The sequence below is a fragment of the Rhea pennata genome, chromosome 8, assembly GCF_028389875.1.
Source record: "Rhea pennata isolate bPtePen1 chromosome 8, bPtePen1.pri, whole genome shotgun sequence".
Classification (NCBI taxonomy): domain Eukaryota; kingdom Metazoa; phylum Chordata; class Aves; order Rheiformes; family Rheidae; genus Rhea; species Rhea pennata.
In genome coordinates, this window is record NC_084670.1 from 4,039,386 (window position 1) to 4,058,814 (window position 19,429).

Consider the following 19,429-nt stretch of genomic DNA (forward strand, 5'->3'; position numbering starts at 1 on the left):
AAATTGTGACCTTGCCACGTGCCTGGTATATTGTAGATTCTGATACAGATCATCTGGTAAAGGACCGGCCATAAATTAGCTTTACTGTTAGCCTCCCACAAAGAAAACGGTTTGCCACAACGCTTTCCAAGTTGTCATCTGATCCAAGCGCGGCATAAGTGAAAACTAAAAAGCAAACCCAAGTCCAGGGTACGAAAATGCTGCCTGCTTTGAGTTAAGCAGATTATAAGCTGCAAATTGAGAGCAATACTCTGAATTTCAATACATTTTTTGGTCAACCTCTAATTCACAAAACACCGATGTTCTTTTCCTTTCCTTTCCCTTTCTTTTTTTTTTTTTAAAGCAAAAATGACATGTAGTTTGTGTATTTGCATATTTTTGTTTTCTTTTTCTAGCCAGTTCTTAAAGAGAATAATTGATTTCAGTAGCTTTGTAAGAAGCACTATTTAAATCGGTGCACATGTGTTCTTTTACAGATGATAGTGCCTGCTGAAGAAAAAGCGGGGACTCAAAGCAATAATTATCGTGCGTGTTTAGAGGGAGAGGAGCCTCTCGCAGAGGAAGGCATCTCGAATAAGGCATCTTTGCGGAGAATACACACCCCCCCCAAAAAAAAAAATAAAAAAAGAAGAAGAAGAGTGGGAAAATGGAAAAAAAAAAGAGAGAAGCAAGCACCGCGGGTGAAAAGGTCACCACGGTTTTGGCACGTATCTCCAAGCACGTTTTGGAGTCTGTGCCTCCTGCCAACACTGGCAACTTCTCAAAACTTTTAAGGAGGTAAAAACATTGTTTAGTGTTTACAAATCTTCTGCGCTCCAGCAGATGCTGCTCCGACCGCCGGTACGTAAGCGGACCGGCCCCGCCGAAGGCTCGCGCCGGCGGCTTCCTCGCGGGAAAGGAGCGCTGCGGGCGCCGCGGCGGCCGGGCCCGGCGGAGCTGCAGACAAAAGGCCCTTAACAACATCCCCCTTCCGCCAGGTCCCCGTCGCGCGCGCGAGCTGCCGCGGCTGCGGGCGCCGGCGGCTGGGCCGACGATCGGGTGCCGCAAGGTGCGCGGAGGAGAAAGGGAGAAAACGGGGGGAAAAGGGTGGAAAAAAAAAAATGCACGCGCACACACACATTAAAAAAGAGAAAAAAAATAATAGAGCAAGCTCGCTCTCGAGGCCCCGGCTGCCCACGGACGGCGCGTCCCCGCTCGCACCGTCCCCGCCGCCTCTTGCGGGGAGGAGGCCGAGGCCCGGGGAAGGCGAGAGCGTCCCCGCGACGCCCGGCGCTTAGCCGTAAATCGGTAATCCTCGTCTCACCGTACCGCGTAATAAATCGCAGAGTAAATAAATCGCTTTCCGCGGTATTTGCCTACGTTCCCTTCGCCAGAAATGTGCAATGTGATTTACCACCGCACGCCCAATTGCAAAGTAAATTTCCCAGCTTATCTATATAAAATACCACAGTGATATCCAAAAGTCCTCTCTAAACACAGGCTGCATCAATAAAATTACAGCAGCGACGCTCTGTATCACAATAAACACGCCATGGATTTAGTGCAGAAAACTTTGGGGCAGTCAACGCTTTCTCTGATCCCCTCCAGAAGGTGCCGTCAGAAGCGCAGACTCCCACCGCTGCGGTTTGCTACGGCCTCTTACGCAGTTACAGCTTTGTGGGCTCTGCAAATACGACTCCTCTGTCTTCCCTTTGCTCCTCTTTTTTCCCACCTTGTCCAACCCCTAAAGTTGGGAGCGCAGACGATACCCGGGGAGGCCTACACGTGCCTGCGTGCGAAAGCTTGGGCCCAACAGTTCACACGCACGCGTCTTTCTGCAACATAACCACTCGAAAGAAATGCAATGGCGTGTTATTTTATCCGTTATGTATCCTCTTGCATACATGAATATCCACAGGCAGGGTGTGCCTTGCACTGGAGTCAGAGATCCCAAGATTTCCAATTTCATCCAAAAAAAAAAAAAAAATAACCCTCCTCCCCCCCTGCAATAAGCACAATATTATCAAACAAGGAATTTGCTTTTAGGACCACCTGGATTCTACATGCATAAATTGAGGTGTTTAGGGTTTTCTTTAAAAACTTCCCGTTATTCTCTCGATAGGATTACACGGATGTTCCTTTTTGCAACTTTTTGTCCTCAGCTGCTACGTTTACCTATCGGAGGGAGTGTTTTCCCTTTTCTCTCGGCCCAGTCCTGCAAGATTTACGCTCCCACGGACATCAACGAGGAGGACGGAGGATATTTGGTATTCAAGCGGGCCTTGAAGCTTGGGTATGCCCAGTTCCCTCAGACTATTTTGTGCATGACATGTACAAAGTCTATTCAAAATAAATAAATAAATATATATATATTTCTTATGTTATATATGTGTATGCAAATATACATACGTACATACATATGTATATATATAAAATGAAGCCTCACTATACTAAGGCTTTGATATCGCCTGTGAAAATATTAGGACAGCACGTATGAAGGATGCACAAACCCCCAAATTGCCTTTTACCCTGGGGGAGGGGAGGGAAGAAAAAATAATAACAACAATAACAATAATAATAATAATAAATCGACTTTTAAACGCAGAGGGGCACGCGCACCCTCCCGGCTTCGGACGCGGCCCCGGCCCGGGAGGAAGAGCGCGGAGCCCGGGAGACAAACGGAAAGGTGGAGAACGTTGGATAAATCCACTTACCTGCTGCGTGCACAAAGTATGCCAAATATAAATCGAGTTCCTTAACAGAAACTCCTATATGGTGCGGCTGTACGCACAGCCCGGGGTTAGAGCACTGTGGGGACTTTACAAGGCGCTCGCCATCAGTACTTTCGAGCGGAATACCTTTAAATAAAATCACCATAACGAGGTCCAACCTCCAGACCTTATCTGCCTGGCGAAGGCAGTCAATTCTTCTCATCTTGCCCTTCTGGTCTGGATTGGAAAGAACGCAACACGGAGGCTTTTTTCCTGTGACTGTGAGAACAAAATCCTCCCGAAACTCAGGCCTGATATCTTTCCGCAGCTTGGCCAGAAGTCTGGATGCCCATTTTTGCTTTACCTCGGGTTTTTCACTTAGCAGTTCGTCCTTCACGGCTCTCTCTTCCTCTTTTGACATGCGTTTTTCATGTTTTTTGAAGTATTTTCTTTTTCGGGCTTGCAGGTTGAACCATGTGTACGCAAACGCTCGGACGTGAGGCAGAAGTGCTTCGATGAAGGGATGAAATTCATCCTGAAAAAAGTGACAGAGAATGGTCGATGTCACGGAAAGCACCACCAAGGCACGGCGCCGCCGGCGCTCGCTTGGGCTAAAAGCGGGGGAAATCGGGCCCGCGCAGCCCCGCGCCCGCCCCGGCGCCGCGGCCCTCCGGCGCGGGGCTGCCGCGGCGCTCGCGCCCTTCTAAAAGACGTCGCAAAGTTTTGCGGGGAAAAACAGGCGAACACCCGGCGAGCTGGAGAAGGAGTTAAAAGCGGGAAAGCCGCCCTTCGCCGGGCGCGCGTATCTCGCCTCGCTCGCTCCCTGACCCCGCGGCTTGCGGCGTAGCCAGCGTTTAACCCGCCAATTTGGCAAATCCTAACCAGCTGCATGCCAATCCGTGCTTGTCCGGGGAAGTCTGAAGTATAGGAAAACTTCCCCTAAGATAGATTTGGAAAGCGCAGCGCGCGGTGTAGCGGGACGCCGGCGGTAACGGCGTGCAACGCGAGGGGCTTCGGGCCCTGCGCCCCGGACGGCGCAACCGGCAGCCGAGGCGGAGGATCGCGGAAAACGCAGAGCTCGCTAACTCAAAAAAAAAAAAAAAAGACAACGTCAGCTTATTTTTAGTTAAATTAAAAAAAATATTCGAAATTGCAGCATTACAAACACACTCTGAGACTTTCTGTAAAATAACAGGAGACGGGAAAATTTGAAAAAAAAAAAAACAAACGTGGCACTAGCAAATTTTAGCACACCTTGTGCAAACATGTGAGAAATAATTTGTTTTTTTCTACCTTGCGCGACATCCTCGTACATTTAGAAAGCAATGCCACACTCACGAAGTTAGTTTTGCCATCTGAGGGCATTGCTGGCTTTGTCTAACGGCGTGTTTCCAGCTCACCCCTCTTCCTCGAGGCAAAAATAGCTGCGATTTTAAAATTACTCTGGCATGGGGAAAAAAAAAAAAAAAAGGAGGAAAAAAAACCTGCAAGAGGGACACCCCTACTTTGGCAAAAAACAGATATTCAGAAAGGGCTAGGTAAGTCGGCCGGAGAGGTCAGAGCCCGCTATCGCACCCGAGGGTTGTTTTTCCCTGCCGAAAGGCAGGACGGAGGAGCCCGCGGCGGGCGGGCGCGCGCGGGCCTGCTGCCCCGCCGGATCGGGCCCCCCGGGAGGGAGAAGGAGCAGGAACCGGGACGCGGCCTCCCCGGCACGCGGAGAGCCGCGCGAGGCAGCGCCGGGGTCTCCCAGGGTAACTAACTTTTCCGTTTCCTATTGCCCCTTGGAGGACGGTTGCAGCTCCCCGCAAATGCTGCTGTTAAAACACGTGCCTTCTGCCCGCTCGATAGCTTCCTTGAAATTTTATTTTCTGCTCCCCAAATTATGAAAAATGGAGGAATCAATAACTGAAGTATCTATCAGCCACATCCTGTCTTAATTCAAGACCTTACATTGATGTCCCAAAGGGTTTAATTTCACTTATTCTGGCTGGCTCTTAAAATGTAAACACTTAAATTTATAGCTAATATTATACCATGTATTTTTATTTCAAACACAGATTGTTAGGAACTACCAAAAGGACGTATTACATGTCACTACAGCACAGCAGAGTTGCAGTAATCAAAAGTATGAATGATTATTAAAATTAAACACGTAAAATAAATCACTCCCATGATTGACACATTCCTTTTTTTTTCCCCCCTCCTCTACTGGAAAAGATCATAGTTTCAAATTTCAGTAAAGTTAAAAAAAAAAAAAAAAAAAAAAAGATTGCTGCGAGTTTTCAGCCGGCAGATTCAGAAAGTGAGAGAAGGCACAGGCTTAGCCCAGGCAGCTGCTCTCAAACACGGAAAACAGCTTTTGCAGGAAAAGAAAAAAAAAAGAGAGAGAGAGAGAGAGGGAAAAAACTACAGGTCCCTACAAGCTATTAAAAACTATAAAACCACCCTTCCGATGCCTCGTGTCCTTCCCCTTCCCCACTCGGGAAGGGTCAAGGAAGAAAAAAAGGCCTTTTGTCACGGCGAAGTTTATCTGCGAGGTGCAGCGGCGGGCGCCGAGCAGCCCCGCGCCGGGCCGGGGGCGCCCCGAGGAGCGGCCGCCGCCGCGCAGCGCCCGGCACGGGCCAACTCCGCCGCCTCGAGCGGCCCCGGCTCTTCCCTCGTCCCGCGCGCTCCTCGCGGTTTCGGACCTGCGCTGGATCCTCTCCAAAACAGAGTTGCTTTAACCTGTACTGGGGCCGATTGCTACAATGCGAACCTGAAAGAGGAGGTAAAAACAACATTCCAAAAGAAAAAAAAAAACTTTATAAGCCCTCAAAAAATAAAGAAAGAAATAAAGAAAAAAAAAGGGCTTTATGGTCCAAAGTCAGGCTGCAATTTTAAGCAGATCCATGTCTGAAGTAAACTAAAAGCGCTAGTAATCGCTTAGAGAGGTGTGTGCAGATATTGTACTCCAATGTCTTTTCAAAATGGTGTACTACGGGAAAAGGTTAATGACTCATAAACAGACTAACTTTCAGACTGTCTTCGTAAACATATTCCTCCATAAAACTGCACGACTTAAATCTCGGTGTCAAGATATTAGCAAAGTCAAAATGGAAATAAAAGCACCGTGTACTGATCACACACATTGGGCTGGAAAGCGGGTTGGGGGGGAAGCAGTTCCTGCACAATACAATTATTTATTTCAATGTTATTACAGCAAAAAAAAAAAAAAAAAAAAAAAAAAAAAAAAAAAAAAGTTTTGGAAATGTGTCAGTGCAAGTGTGCTAACAGATGTGCAGGCTGGTTTGCAGCCTCGCAGCAAAACACAAAGATTTTAAGTAACTTGTGGAGAAGAAGATGAGCTCTGCCTTTCCTCAAGTCCTCAAGTCAGGCTGAAAGAAACTTTCAAAGTGTTCGATAAAGACATTTACTTTCACCCCTTAGCATTTGATGGGTAAACTAAAAATAAAAGGCGCCAAGAAACGGCTAAAGTGAGAATAAAAAGTAAGTTTTACTCTTCAAAAGTTTGAGGCTATGGCTCTTCGAAGAACAGCCTGTTTCTAACCAGCACCTAGAATCTGAGCTGCAGGATTATATATATTCACACTTAAATTCTCATATGCTTTTCCAAAATTTGCAAAAAAAACTATGATAAAAGAGCCCTAAAATCCAGATCACAGCTTCAAGAAATAACGTAACACTTTAAAGGAGTCTTTTGAAACAATATATTTGTGCTGATCTTTTTGAAAGTAAGCCAGCTACAGCGACCCTTGTTAATATTTTTACAATCCATTTGCTTGTAAATCTATTAGGAGATGTGCATATGTTCCCAAACTAGTTCCTAGATCTTCAGCAGATATGTAAATGGAATGATGTTTATATTTTCCTGACAGATGATACAGAATGGTCATGCCATTTTAGTTACAGCGCTTGGATAAATATGCTCATAACTGTGATTTCTGTTTGTTTTGCTTTTCTAAACCGCTTTCTAAAGCTTCCCCTTTAAATCTGACCCAAAACTAAAAAAAAAAAAATCCTTTGTCCCAAAACTCGTATCAGCAAAAGTGGCTATAAATTCTGAAATTAAAAATCTAATATTCCTTGCGATTGCTAGCGACTTAGCCCCACTTTTTCCGCGGGAAATGCCAGGGTGCCCCCACGGATCCCGCGCGGGGCGCGGAGTTTGCCAGGAGGCCTCCGAGCCCCCCGCCACTTTCGCGCAACAAGACGGCGAGGTTTGCACGGCCGCCCGCCACCGCGGCTCCGCGCCTTCTGCGCGGGGGACTGCCGGGGGGGGGGGGGGGCAGCCGCCGCCGCGGCTCCCGCGCGGCTCCTGCGCGGCCGCGGGGCCGGGGCCGCGCGGGGCTTTGCGGAACGGGACGCGAGGCCGCAACTCGGGGGGCGCCGCCCGGCGCGGTCCCCGCGCAGCGCTGCGCGGCTGCGGACGGCGCCCCGCCGGGCAGCCTCTGCGGGAAGGGCCCGCGCGGCTTCTCCCCGCCAAAAAGGGGCAGAAAAAATGCGTATCTATATCCGTGTGTGTGCACGGGGAAGAGACTGAGGTTAAATGCCTGCGCCGCGCCGGAGGAAGCGGGCTGGGGTTTGTGCCCGCCGCAAAGTGTTTCCTACTGAAACCAGCGGATCCTGCTCGCCGGCGGCGCGCGGCCCCGCGCAGCGCGGCCAGGGCAGGGCAGGGCGCTGCGCGGGGGCGCAGCCGCGCCGCCCCGTCCCGCGCCGCGCAGCGGAGGGGAGAGGGGGGCGGAAAAGTTGCGCCTCGTCCCGCGCGGGACCGCGGGGGGCAGCAACTTTGCCGAGGGCCGGCGGCGCCTCCGCGGGGCGCGGAGCGGGCGCGGCGGGGCAGGGCGCGGCGGGGCACTTTCTATAGGTGCGGCTATAGGCGGCGGCGGGCTGCGGCGCGCACCGCTGCGGCGCTGGGCATATAGGTGCAGCGGCCGGGAGCGCTGCGCGGCGAAAGCGGAGCGGATCCGCAGCGCAGCGCCCGGGCTCGCACCGCGCTCCTGCCCCGAAGTGCGGAGTTGGGGGGCGGGCGGGGGTGCGGGGGGGGGGAGGAGGGTGGGGGGCGCAGACCGTGCCGCGACCCGCCTCCCCGAAGCGCGAATGCAGCAGTTTCCCCTGCTACACCGAGCACGCAGCGAAGTCCAGCCGTCTTTTCCATGCATTAATCGCCTCGGCAGCGCAAGCGGCGGGTATCGATTGCAGATGACCAAGCATGTCATGGGCTGCAACGCCGCGGAGCACGTGCGGGGCGCCCCGCGCCCCCCGCCCCGCGGCCGGCAGCCCCGCACCGCTATTAATTAAACCATTAATAAGTAGGCGCCATTAGCCATGTGCCGACACAAATGGCCGTGCAAGGAGAGGAATGCAACCTAATGGCAAACAAAGTTACTTTCTTAAAGCTGCATTGCCCCCCCCCGCTCCCCCCGGGCGCGCACACGCACACACACACACGCACACGCACACGCGCAGGCAGCGCCCGGCCAAGCCGCCCCAAAGGCGCCCGCACAGCTGCTTACCTGGGTGAGACAGAGAGGAGAATACATGACTGCTGTGGGGGTTTTTGTGGTTTGGAGGTGTGTGTGTGTGTGCGAGAGAGAGAGAGGGAGAGAGGGGGGAGAGAGGGAGAGGGAGAGAGGGAGGGAGGGAAAAAAGAGAGAGAGAGAGAGAGAGGAGAGAGAGAGAGAGGGGGGAGAACCGAGCCTGCTTCTTGCTTTCACATTTCCAACTCTGCTAAACTGCAGCCGGCGCTGAGCAGCTCCATGGGCTGAACTTTAACCCCGCCTCGGCTGGCCCCGCACTACGCGCTAGGCATGCCTGCCGCGCGCGGGCGTTAAAGGCATAGCGCACGCTCCGCGCCGCGCCGCGCCGCGCCGCGCCGCGCAGCGCCGCCCGCCCGCGGGGGCGGGGGCGGGGAGGGGCGGGCGGGGGGCTGCGGCGCCGCCGCCTCCCGCCTCCCGCCGCGCAGCGCCGCGGACGCCGCACGCGCAACCCCCCCCCCTTTTTCTTTCCCCCCTTTTCCTCCCCCCCTTTTATTTTTCTTTTCCTTCCCCCCTTTTCCTTTCTCACTCCCCCCCTCCCGCCCCCCGCGTTGCGCCCGCGCTGCGGGCTGGCGGCGGCCCGCGCAGCGCCGCTCCCTCGCAAGAGGCGGCTGCCGAGGGCGGAGAACCGCGGCCGCAACTTTCCCCGGCGCTCTGACACTGCGCGGATGGTTGTCATTTTAAATAAAGCGCTTTCTGGTCAGCGGTGCTTGTTCTACCTGGAAAAAAATAATAATAATATCGCACAGATACACGCGCGCGGTCACCCGTGCCTCGCATCGCTCCTTCTCCCCAACTACCCAACTAATAAAATTACTACTTAAAAGTGAAGCGCTTAAAAATAGAACCGAGCCTCCTGCCACTTATTTAGGTTACAACGCATTGTTTTGGCACCGGGAAGGTTTGGTTTTTGGGTTTGGACGCCTTCCAGCCAGCTTCGCTTTCCTCTTTTTATTGAGCCGCGTGTTTTCTGCCCCGGCCTCCGCGGGCAGCCGCGCTGCCGGCCGCGCCGCGGGGCCGCCGCTGCCGCCGGGCCGGGGCCGCCCCGAGGGGGGTGGGGGGCGGGCGGAAAGCCGCGGGCAGCGAAAGTAACAACGTTTCCGACTCTCGCTAAAGCTGGAGACATTTTAGCCGCTGCCTCGACGGCGGCCGCCGGCCGAGCGCGGGGCGGACGGTGCCCGCGGCGCTGCGCGGTCGCGCTCCCCTCGACGGGAGCCGCCGGCCCCGACCCGCTCCAGCCGTGGAGGTGGAGGGGGTGGGCGGGAATAGACTAAAACCGGGAAAACTTCCTTAAAGCAGCGCTCGCCGCCGCGCCGCTGTTGCCCGCGGGTCGCTGCCGCCGCGCGCACTTTGCGCGCCCGGCGGCCTCATCCCGCGCAACTTCTGGCGCCTCCGCGGGCCGCCTGGCCGCGGGCGGCTCTTTGCGCCCTCTAGGCAGCGGCGCGGCCGTGTCCAGCGCCGAGCACCGCCGCGGGGGCCGGGGCGGCGCGGGGCCGGCGCCCCCGCGGCCCGCTCCGCGGGGGGGGGGGGGCGGTGCCTTCCCGGGGACGGCCGAGCCGCGGAGGGGGGAGGCAGCGGGGACGAAGGAGAAGGGCTGCTGCCATGATCCGCGGCTCCCCGTGCTCGCCCTGGCAGCTCGCCCGGCGTCGCATTTGCAGTGTTTTATTTGCAGAAACTTTTCCTTGCCAGCGTTGGTGAAATCCTCTTAGATATATAAATTACGTCAATAAGGGCGCACTTACGCGCACGTCTGACAACTCTTGTCTTTCGGCGGTGCGGCCGCGCGCGCCCTCCGCACCTCCGCGCGGCCCCGCGGCCGCGGAGCGGGACCCGGCGGCGCCGCCGCGCAGCCCCGCGCGCCTGCTTTTGCGGCGCCGACCGAGGAAAGCACAAGTTGGCGTTTGCTGCTGCTGCCGTTGTTCCCCTCACGTCTCCGCAGCTCAGCGTTTCGCTGAACTATCGCACTTTCCTTTCCCCCCCCCTTTTCTTGCTGTTTGCTTGGTTGGTTGGTTGGGTTTTTGGGTGCTAAATCCGGAAGTTTTTTTTTTTTTTTTTTTTTTTTTTTTTTGCATAGCCTCCAGCCACCCCGTCCCCGGCCGGGCGCCGCGAAGTTTTTCCGAGGGAAAAAAAAAAAAAAGGAAAAGCAGAAGAAGAGGGAAAAAAATTCGGCCGCCGCCGCCTCCCCCCCCTCCCCCCCGCGCCGCCCCCGCGCCGCCCCCGCGCCCGGGTGAGTTCGAACGCTGCAACGCCCAGCGCGGCCTCTCATTGGCCGGCGCCCGGCGGCGTCACAAAGGCCGTGCGCCGCGATAGGCGCGCGCCGCCGCCAGTCCCGGCGGCGGCCGGACGCTGCCCTTTGTGCGGGCGCCGCGCGGGCGGGCGGCGCGGGCAGCGCCCGGCGCGGCACGTCCGGGCTTTCCGCTCGCTCCTTTTTTTTTTCTTTCTTTCTCTCTCTCTTTTTTTTTTTTTTTTTTTTTTTGGAACCGAGCAAGCGCTAGGAGGGGGGAAAAAAATCTGTCAAGCTCAGCGGTTTTCTCAAATCCCTGGGAAAAAAAAAAAAAAAAAAGGAAACCCAGGCGCACAAAACCCACCCGCACTGCTGCTATCTCCTTCGCGCACACACACATTCCGCTAGACGTTATTTTCGCAGCGTGTAACTTAGAGCGAAGGCGATCTGCAATACAATAGCTCTGAAAAGTATCGCGTGAGATGGAGATAGCTTTGTTTGGAAAAGCATGGAAATAGATTGGGGGGGGGGAAATAAGGTTTAAGATGCACCACGTACCATTGCAAGGTATAAGGAGTACGTGAGAAACTTTACAAGGCTGAGACGATTGTGTTCATTTGTTGACACTTTTTTCCTGCAATATTTTTTATAGCTAAAATAAACTTGCAGCCGTTGGAAACCCGGAAGAGAATAAAAGCTGTAGCCAATTGCAGACTGCTGGTTAGGTTTTTTTTTTTTTTTTTTTTTTGTTAACTCCCAAATCAGAAGGATTTGCAATGCAAGCTCTCTCCTCTCATTTGAAAGCGGTCCAAGCCGGGCTGGCCGGTGCTCAGATTCCCTCTCCCCGGCTTTGCCTTGTGTGCTTTGGATTGTGTTAGACTTTGCAGAAGTTGCAATCGATTCGGCAGACTCCCTCCTCCTCCTCCCCCCTCCCCCTCCCGCGCCCCCTCCCCCTCCGCCCGCTCGGCCCCCCTCGCTGGTTTCCGCAAGCGCCGCGATTTGCATGGGAGCCGCGCACCGGCGGCGGCGCTGCCGGCCCCCCCGGGCCGAGCCGGGCCCCCCCGCGGGGACGGAGCCGCCGAGCCCCCCCGCGCCCCTTCCCGGCACCGCCGCCGCCGCGGGGCGGGGGGGAGCCCGGCGCAGCGCCCTCCCCGCGGGCCGCGCACCCGCTCAGCACCGCCGCTGCCAGCTCCTGCGCGGGCAAGTGCCCCCCTGCACGGACACCCCCCTTGCACAGGCACCCCCCCTTGCACGGGCAACCCCCCCCCTTGCACGGGTAACCCTCCCCCCTAGCACGGGCAAGCCCCCCCCCTTGTACGGGCAACTCCCCCCCTGCATGGGCAACCCCCCCCCGCCCAGGCAACCCCTCTTTTTCATGGGTAACGCCCCCTCTTGCAGGAGCAACCACCTCTCTGCACGGGCAACCCCCTCCAAGGCCAAATCACCCCCTGCATGGGCAACACCGCCCCCTCCTGCATGGGCAACCCCATATCTTGCACCAGCAACCCCTGCCCCTGCCTTGCACTGGCTAGCCGCCTTGCACGAGCACCCCCTCCTTGCACGAGCACACCCCCCCCTTGCATGAGCACACCCCCTTTCACGAGCACTCCCCCCTTGCACGAGCACCCCCCCCTTGCACAAGCACACCTCCCCCGCATGAGCACCCCCCTTGTGCAAGCAACTCCCCTTGCCCGAGCGGTCCGCGTCTCTCCCCCCTGCCCTAGCAACCCCGCTGCGTCCCCCAGGCAGCCCCCCCCTGCTTTCCCCGAGCCCCTGCCCTGTCCCAGCACCCCTGGGCAGGGGGCATGGGCAGGCCTGGGTGCCCCAAAACCGCCCCGAAGGGGGGGGGGGCGCCTGTGGGGGGACCCCTCGGCTGGGACGCGGGGGCTTTCTGCCCGGCAGCGCGGTCATGTCGCCGCCAGCACAGCAACCCAAGAGGAGCTGCAGAGTCTGGAATGAACGCGGCACCCCTAAAATAGTCCTGATTTCATCCCTGAAAGGATTTCCTGGCTTTGTGTGCCTTAACTAGCTTTGGCCATTTCTGTAGAATAACCCTATTATTCACAGCTCCGAGGGTACAATCTGCTAAAGTCACTTAATAATAATAAAAAAAATCTTCAAAGGGCGTGAGAAATAAAAGCAAACAAACAATTGTCTGTCGCTCGCAGCTCCCCTTGATCACGGATACCCGCTTCATTAGCAGCAGCAGCACTACATGCTTAAAACTGGAAGCCCCGAGATGCGTGATAATACTGCAAAACTCATTTGGGAAAGGAAAAAAGAATCAAGTGGATCTGAAGGTTAATTACGGCTTTTTTTTTACAACACAGCGAGCCTTTAAGTTATGCAACTTAACTCATAACTTAACGAGTCGCATGGTTGGCCCTCCAAATTTCATACTCGTACGGGAGCAGATGAGGGGTCTGGAGGCGCGGAAGGTGGCAGGCTTAGCGGACCGTGCTGACTAGAGAGGGCAAAAAAAGGGGGGAAACTTCACGTAGGGGTTTCCGGGAGTCGCAGAGCTGTGCTGGTGACAGCGCAGATCCTCACGGAGCAAACGGGAACCTGCTGCCGAGGGCTCTGCCCTTCTCCGTTACCTTTCGGTGACCCTTCGGAGGAGTCCGCAGCTTCCCAGCGGTCTGTAGACCGCAGGTTGAAAACCACCAGTTTTGCATAAACTTCTGCTACTCGGCGCAGGCGGAGGCTGCGGTGGCTCCTCTCAGCGAATCGTCGGGGGATGATGCGTGCTGCATAAATTAAAACATCATGTCCCTCGGCCGGCTGAAAGCGTTATTAAAAGCAGCATAATAAGGGATTTCCACCATGTTATCCGGCGTACAAAGGGAACTGCGAACGGGAGGGATGGCTGTCGGCGGGCTCGGACGAGCCGGGTTTCGGAGAGGCTCTGGGAAGCTGCTCCCAAGAGCCGCCGGCGCCGGCACGAGCTGCTCCCGGCGCGCTGCGGGCTCTCAGCGCGCCGCGGGCTTGGGGCGGCCGCCGGCCCGCCGCGGGGTCCCGCGCTGGCCACGCTCGGCGCTTCGGAGGCGCCGAGCCGCGCTCGCGCGGGTGCCAAGGCGGGCGCCCAGCGGGGTGCCCGGTCTGGGGCGTCCCCGAGATCTCCGGGGAACTTCCCGGTCCCCCTTAGGTCAAGACCTTAAGTGACACACGCAGCACAGCCCTATGACCCGGGTCTCCAGAAGTATTTAGAGGCTTAAATCCCATTACAGTCAATGGAGATCAATGCCGAAATATTTCTGCGTTGTCCCATGACCAGCTATGGAATTAGCTACAAATTCCAGAAGAAATATCGTTGCGGAGCCGCTAGGTTGTTGCTGGACGGGTGTCACCTGTCCCCCCCGCCCCGTGCGGGGTGAAGCTCTCTCTTGGCCGCGGGCACCGAAGACGGGAGACCTTCTGGGGAAGAGGAGAGCAGGAGGGGGGAGGATGCACGGAGGCCGCGGCCAGCGTCCGGACCCGGAAAGGCGCCTCACCCGCGGGCCTGGCCTGGGGCACCTTGCCCAAGCCACGCGAAGCAGGAAGAAGGAGGACGGGGTCGGAAGCAGCCTCGCTCAGGGCAAGCTGGACCACACGCGCTGAACTTTCGACGGTCCAGCCTGCGAAGCTTCCTGCTCTAGCAGCAAGTTAATTGAGGCTTTGCTACCTGCCAGAGCCGTTCGTGGTTGCCGCGCATCCCTGGCGCGCCTGCAGGCTTCTCCCGTGTTTCCATAGGAGCCTGCGTTTATCGCAAGGTACGTTACGGAGGAAATAACTTACAAGCAAAAGCACTTAAAGAAAGGAAGAAAACAGAACTGAGAGAATGAGAGAGGATAATCAGTAGCTTTTTCCCTTCTGTTTTACTGTAGGACTTGCAATGGGCAGCATAATACATAGCAATACTCTTTTAGCATAAACAGCACTTGACGAGCAGAATTTAATTGAAAAAAATGAAATATCATAAAGACAAAGTGCCCTGTGAAAGTAATTTTAATACAGCAAGCTAATTGGGACTTGCTGGTGCACCCGAGTGGGGCCGGGCAGCTGGGGGTGCAACAGAGCCCCGCACGCTGCTGGGCAAGCGGGTAGCTAAAATGCAACCGTCCAGCTGGGTGAACCCTCTGCTTGCAACCAGGAAAGAACCCAAATCTGTACAGTCGCCCTCCAAAAAATTTTATTTGCACACAGTCACGTGCTGTCACCTCTGTTGGAAGTTGCAGGACACCCTTCACGACGGCACGAAATTGCTCCCCGGTGGTAGGGGGTGGTCTACGCTACCGATGCTGCTGTCTTTCTAAGCCCAGGATTTTATCAGACAATTTGGTGTCAACACTTTGGCCCTAGTCCCGCGCTCCTCAGTCAACGTTTTGCTTGAGCAAGGCTTGCACAAGCACCGCGCCATTGCGGTGGGGCAACTCCAGCAATGCACGCGCGCACGCGTGCACCTTATTCTCGCATATACCCGTTGTCAGTGGGTTTCACAAAGCGCTTCTTTTGTTGCTCTCTTTCATGGGGTAACATTTTATATTCAGGGTTCCCTCATTGTAACAGAAAAGCTGAAATTCAATACGTGAATATAGTGTGAAAATAAGGCTTCAGAGTTGTTAATTGGACCTTAGAATATTCAGCAACACTGACAAGTTGAGGTATGTTACGAAGAAAAGTTACAGCTAAGAGGAAGCAGGAATGCAGTGCAAAAATGCCTACCAACGTCACCTATCATGCTTATGACCAGCAATGTTATTTAAGCCCTAATTAGCATGCATTCGGTACTGCCCTTTGCTGAACGCTCTTCGCTGTGGACTGCAACTTTTAAAGTGAAGAGACAGACATTATTTGCCAAAAGGAAAAAAAGAAAAAAAACCCAGCATTTTGTTTAAATATTACATCATTTTGCACATTTCTCTCCTATGATAAAGTTCTGGAAAGAAAAAAAGGAAAAAAAAAAAACCGCAAGCGATCTTTTCAGACAAAAACTCCGACAGCTTTGTACCTAGCTCGGCGGCTGCGAATGGAGGCACGTTAAAAGGTGCAGGTTTTACTGCCGTTTGAACGGCGTTGTGCGTGCTGCGTGTAGCTCAGCTGCAAGTGTCCTCAGTAACTGTTTTTCAGAACAGTTTAATCTGCAGAACGGTGTCGGCGTGCTGACCCAGAGCAAATACGTGTTCTGAGCGCTTTCCTTAGCAATACGGAGCAATAAAGTTTTTCACCACAAGTTGCCCTAACGCTATCTTTGCTGTTATAAAATCACCCTTTCAGACTGAAATCAAGTGTTCTTTAAAAGATGCCAGACTTTACCTCTATTCTTCAGAGCAAGGAAGGAGAGGAACCGTCTAATGCTGATTTTTATAAAGCCCATTTTTATTATGTAAACTTTAAACAAAATTTTAGGGATTAAAAATTAACACTCTCCACCCTGATTAGTAGCTTTTCACTTCTCTGTGTTTCATAGTTTTATAGACGACTTTGTAACATGCCAGGAGCAAGTCAGGTGAGAGTTGCGTGTGTCTTGTGTGTAAAAGCTGGCTGTAAAAACTAAACGCGGCACGGGAGCCGATGCTGCTCTCGGCGAACGGGCTAACCCTGTCGTTACAAAACTCGTACAGCAAAGCGCAAACACTGTGTTTTGCTTGCTCTGCCCTTCCAGATGCCTAACACTTGTTTGTAACAGCTAAATCAATGTGTTGGTTTCAGCACCTGATTTTTTTCTTTTTCTTTTTCTTTCTTTCTTTTTTTTTCTTTTCTTTTTTTTTTTTTTTTGCGGTTTTATTCCTGTAATTCACTGACCTGCCGCACTGTGAGCCCTGGCAATAGAGATCCCTGGTGTGGGCAACCTGAGGGGGTCCAGAGCCTCTTCGGAGATGCTGCTTTGCCTTTTGCAGCAGAGAAGTTCTCTTTAAAAAAAGAAGTTTGAAAAGTGTGTTGCCCGTGGGCTGGGCTGCCGGCACCACCCTGCCTGCGGCGCAGGCCGACACGGCCCCGGGACGGTGGGTGCCGCTCTGGCCGCGCGGTACCTTCGCCCCCGGCCGGCCACGACGCGCAGGTGGCCCTCGCGCAGGGACGCGCTCGTCTGGCTTTTCACTTCGGCTTTTATTTTGACTCCTGGAAAAACCCATAAATCACTGTGCTGCCCTGCGCGAGTATGCCGGACTCATCCGTTAGCTTCTTGCAGTAAAAGGTTATTTCTGATCCCCCGGAACAGGTGTGTGGTTGCAAAGCCCCTATAGGGCAGCCAGCCTGCGCATACACCGAATATGCCATTTCTCCGGCAGAAAATGCACGAGCCACGGCGACGGATCCCCCAGCCCAGCCTCCCCCCTCCTCCAAGAGGAAATAAGCATTTCCTTACAGATATTCTATTTTTTTTATCCTCTTCAGATTTAGATTGTCACTAAATATAGAAACTCTAGTAGCTATACAAAATGTGCATAGCACCACAGCTGCTCATTTGCAATTTGTTCTGCACTTAAAATCTCTTAATGCTACAAATAAACTTTGGGAAAGTTACATCACAATAAACAATGAGGTGTTGTTTAAAATTATATGTGCTACTGTATTATTAGGTCTCTACCGACACTACAATTATCTTTTGAAGCTGGCAGTAACGTATTAGCTGGTTAGTCAGATTCAGAAATAGGCTCGTGTATAAGCCCTCTGCCATTTTTATGAATGGAAAATATTTTGAAAGCTTTTTCCAGTTTCTGCTTTGTCCTCTATACATAAGGAGCTATATGCTCGAGAATCTTTCCGCATGTCATTTGAATATTCACAGGCATTAGCGATACGTAACGATACACGGTTAACTGCCCCTCTCCCCCCCCCAGCACCCCCCGAACACCACATATACTTATTGCATTAATTAATCGAGCCTCACTGTAGCGCGAGCAGGATCCGCAAGCACTGCCTTTTATTTGCACGCTGGTCTCGGCAAGGACAGCGGGAAGCGCGAGCAGCGGCCGGGCGGCAGCGGCGGCCGGGCACCGCCGGGCTCCGCGCTGCTCCGCGCCGCTCCGCGCCGCTCCGCGCCGCCGCCGCCCGCGTTGTGGCGCCCCCCCCCGGGCCGCGCGCAGCGGGAGCGGAGGCGCCGCGCAGGGCGGCGCGGAGAAAAATACCGAGCGCGCCGGTAAAGCTGGCTGCTTGGCTTTGGTCTGGCTTTTTGCTGTTCCCCCCCCTCCTTTTTTTTCCTTTTGCAAAAAAAAAAAAAAAAAAAAAAAAATAAAACTGCCATTTCTGCCTTCGCGTATTTCCCTGAAGTCAGTGGTAGCCATTCGCAATTAAGATACAGAAAAAAAGAAAGGAAAAGGTGGGGAGGGGGAAGAAAAAGGGAAAAAAAATAAATAAAAAGGAAGAAGAGGAGGCGGGTTACACGCGAACGGACGGACCCGCGCCGCGCCGCGCCGAGCCGAGCCGCGTTGCACCGCGCCGCCAGCGCCGCTGCTGCTCCGCCCGGCGCGCCTGCACTCGCACTCCCCCCCCCTTTTTTCTTTTTTTTTTCCTTTCCCCCCCCCTTTTTTCTTTGCCTTGCCGCCGCAGCCCGCGTCCCCGGCGCAGCCGCTGCGCTCGCCGAGCGCCCCTCAAACCACGGGCGGCCGGAGGGGGGGCGTTTTTGGCCCTAACCCTACCACCCCCCCCATTAACAAAAATATATGTCTGCAAAAAGGAAAGGGGGCCGGGGCAGAGGGGGAGCAAGCCCGTGTCAGAAGCGCTGCGGCGCCGGCGAGCGGGACGCGGCGGGAGCCCGGACCGCCGCAGCCCGCGCGAGGCCTTGGCAGGTCAGCGGGACTCGGCTTCTGCGTAATTCAGGTGCTCCCGTGGCTATTAAAATCAGAATAACCCCCGCTCCCCCCAGCAATAAAGCCTCTCCACAGCGACCCCGCGCTGCGAGGGCGGCCGAGGCCCGGAAAGCCCGGAAAGCCCGGAAAGCCCGGCCGCGCGGCCCTTCGCGTCGCACCGCGGGGCTCCGGCGGCTCCGCGATCCCTCGGGACGCCTCCGCGGCAGCGCGGGGATTTCTGCGGCAGCCGGGTGGCGGGGGGCCCGCGGTACACCGCCGCACCGGCGCACACCTACAGCCACACCGCCTGGACGCTGCTGTGTGCGAACGCTGCTACCCCGGGACACAGCGCACCACCACACTTGCACACCAGTGCACTGCTGCACAGGTACACCGCTACACCTGCACAACAGCGCACCGTTACACTGGTACATCTGCCCACCAGTACACCAGTGCACTGTCGCACAGGCGTACCGCTACACTTGCACACGGGTACACTGTTACACATGCACACCAGTGCACCGTTACACAGGTACACATCCACACTGGTACACCAGTGCACTGTTACACAAGTGCACTGCCACACCTGCACAGCAGTGCTCTGTTACACAGGTACACTGCTACACCTGCACGCTGGTGCCCTGTTATACTGACAGATGTGCGCACCGGCACACCGGCAGACCGGCACAGCCGCAGACCGGCACAGCTGCAACCGGCAGGCCGGCGCGCCCGGCCGCGCTGAGCCGCGCCGCGGCCCCACCGCCCCCAGTCCTGCCCGGGCCCTGCACGGCTCTCGCCGCTCCCCGGGCCAGACGGGGCCCTGCGATTTGCGCTTAATTGCAGACATCACGAGACTTGCTCCAAAAACAACGCCAAAGGGGCTTTACACGTTACTATCTACGCCACTTTCGCAAGTGTGATGGTAGGAACCGGCCAAGGCTGCTTCCCCTTGGCGCGGCAAGTTTTCACGAGGCCCGAGGACAGTGGCCGCAGAACGGCAGAGTTACAGGTTGTCTTAGAAAAGTCAGCAGTGAGTTAAAAGACAGCTGGAATTCATATTAGAATATTTTTAACATGCTCTTGCAAATACTTTGGCATACGCCTATTCCACTCCTTTTAATGATGTTGACTTCATTTCCTTTAATATGGGGGAAAAAATGCTACACCAACAAAACCTAATTAAATTAATAGGAAGCAACACTAATAAATAATTCC

The 19,429-nt window shown here is 54.8% G+C and overlaps 1 protein-coding gene across 9 annotated transcripts in view; it reads right to left on the bottom strand.

The window, feature by feature from the left end:
* The window catches only part of NFIA (nuclear factor I A), a 234,484-nt gene extending 226,037 nt beyond the window's left edge, over nt 1-8,447 (bottom strand). For 8 of the 9 annotated variants that reach the window (XM_062582114.1, XM_062582115.1, XM_062582113.1 and 5 more), the window contains exons 1-2: nt 8,204-8,317; nt 2,694-3,225 (exon numbers count right to left, since the gene is read on the bottom strand). In XM_062582114.1, coding sequence (XP_062438098.1) covers nt 2,694-3,225; nt 8,204-8,230 — 559 coding nt within the window. In that variant the 5' untranslated portion in view covers nt 8,231-8,317. Of the gene's footprint in view, nt 1-2,693; nt 3,226-8,203 lie in introns of all 9 variants that reach the window. The other variant, XM_062582116.1, reaches the window with a different exon arrangement.
* Between the last annotated feature and the right edge of the window lie 10,982 nt (nt 8,448-19,429).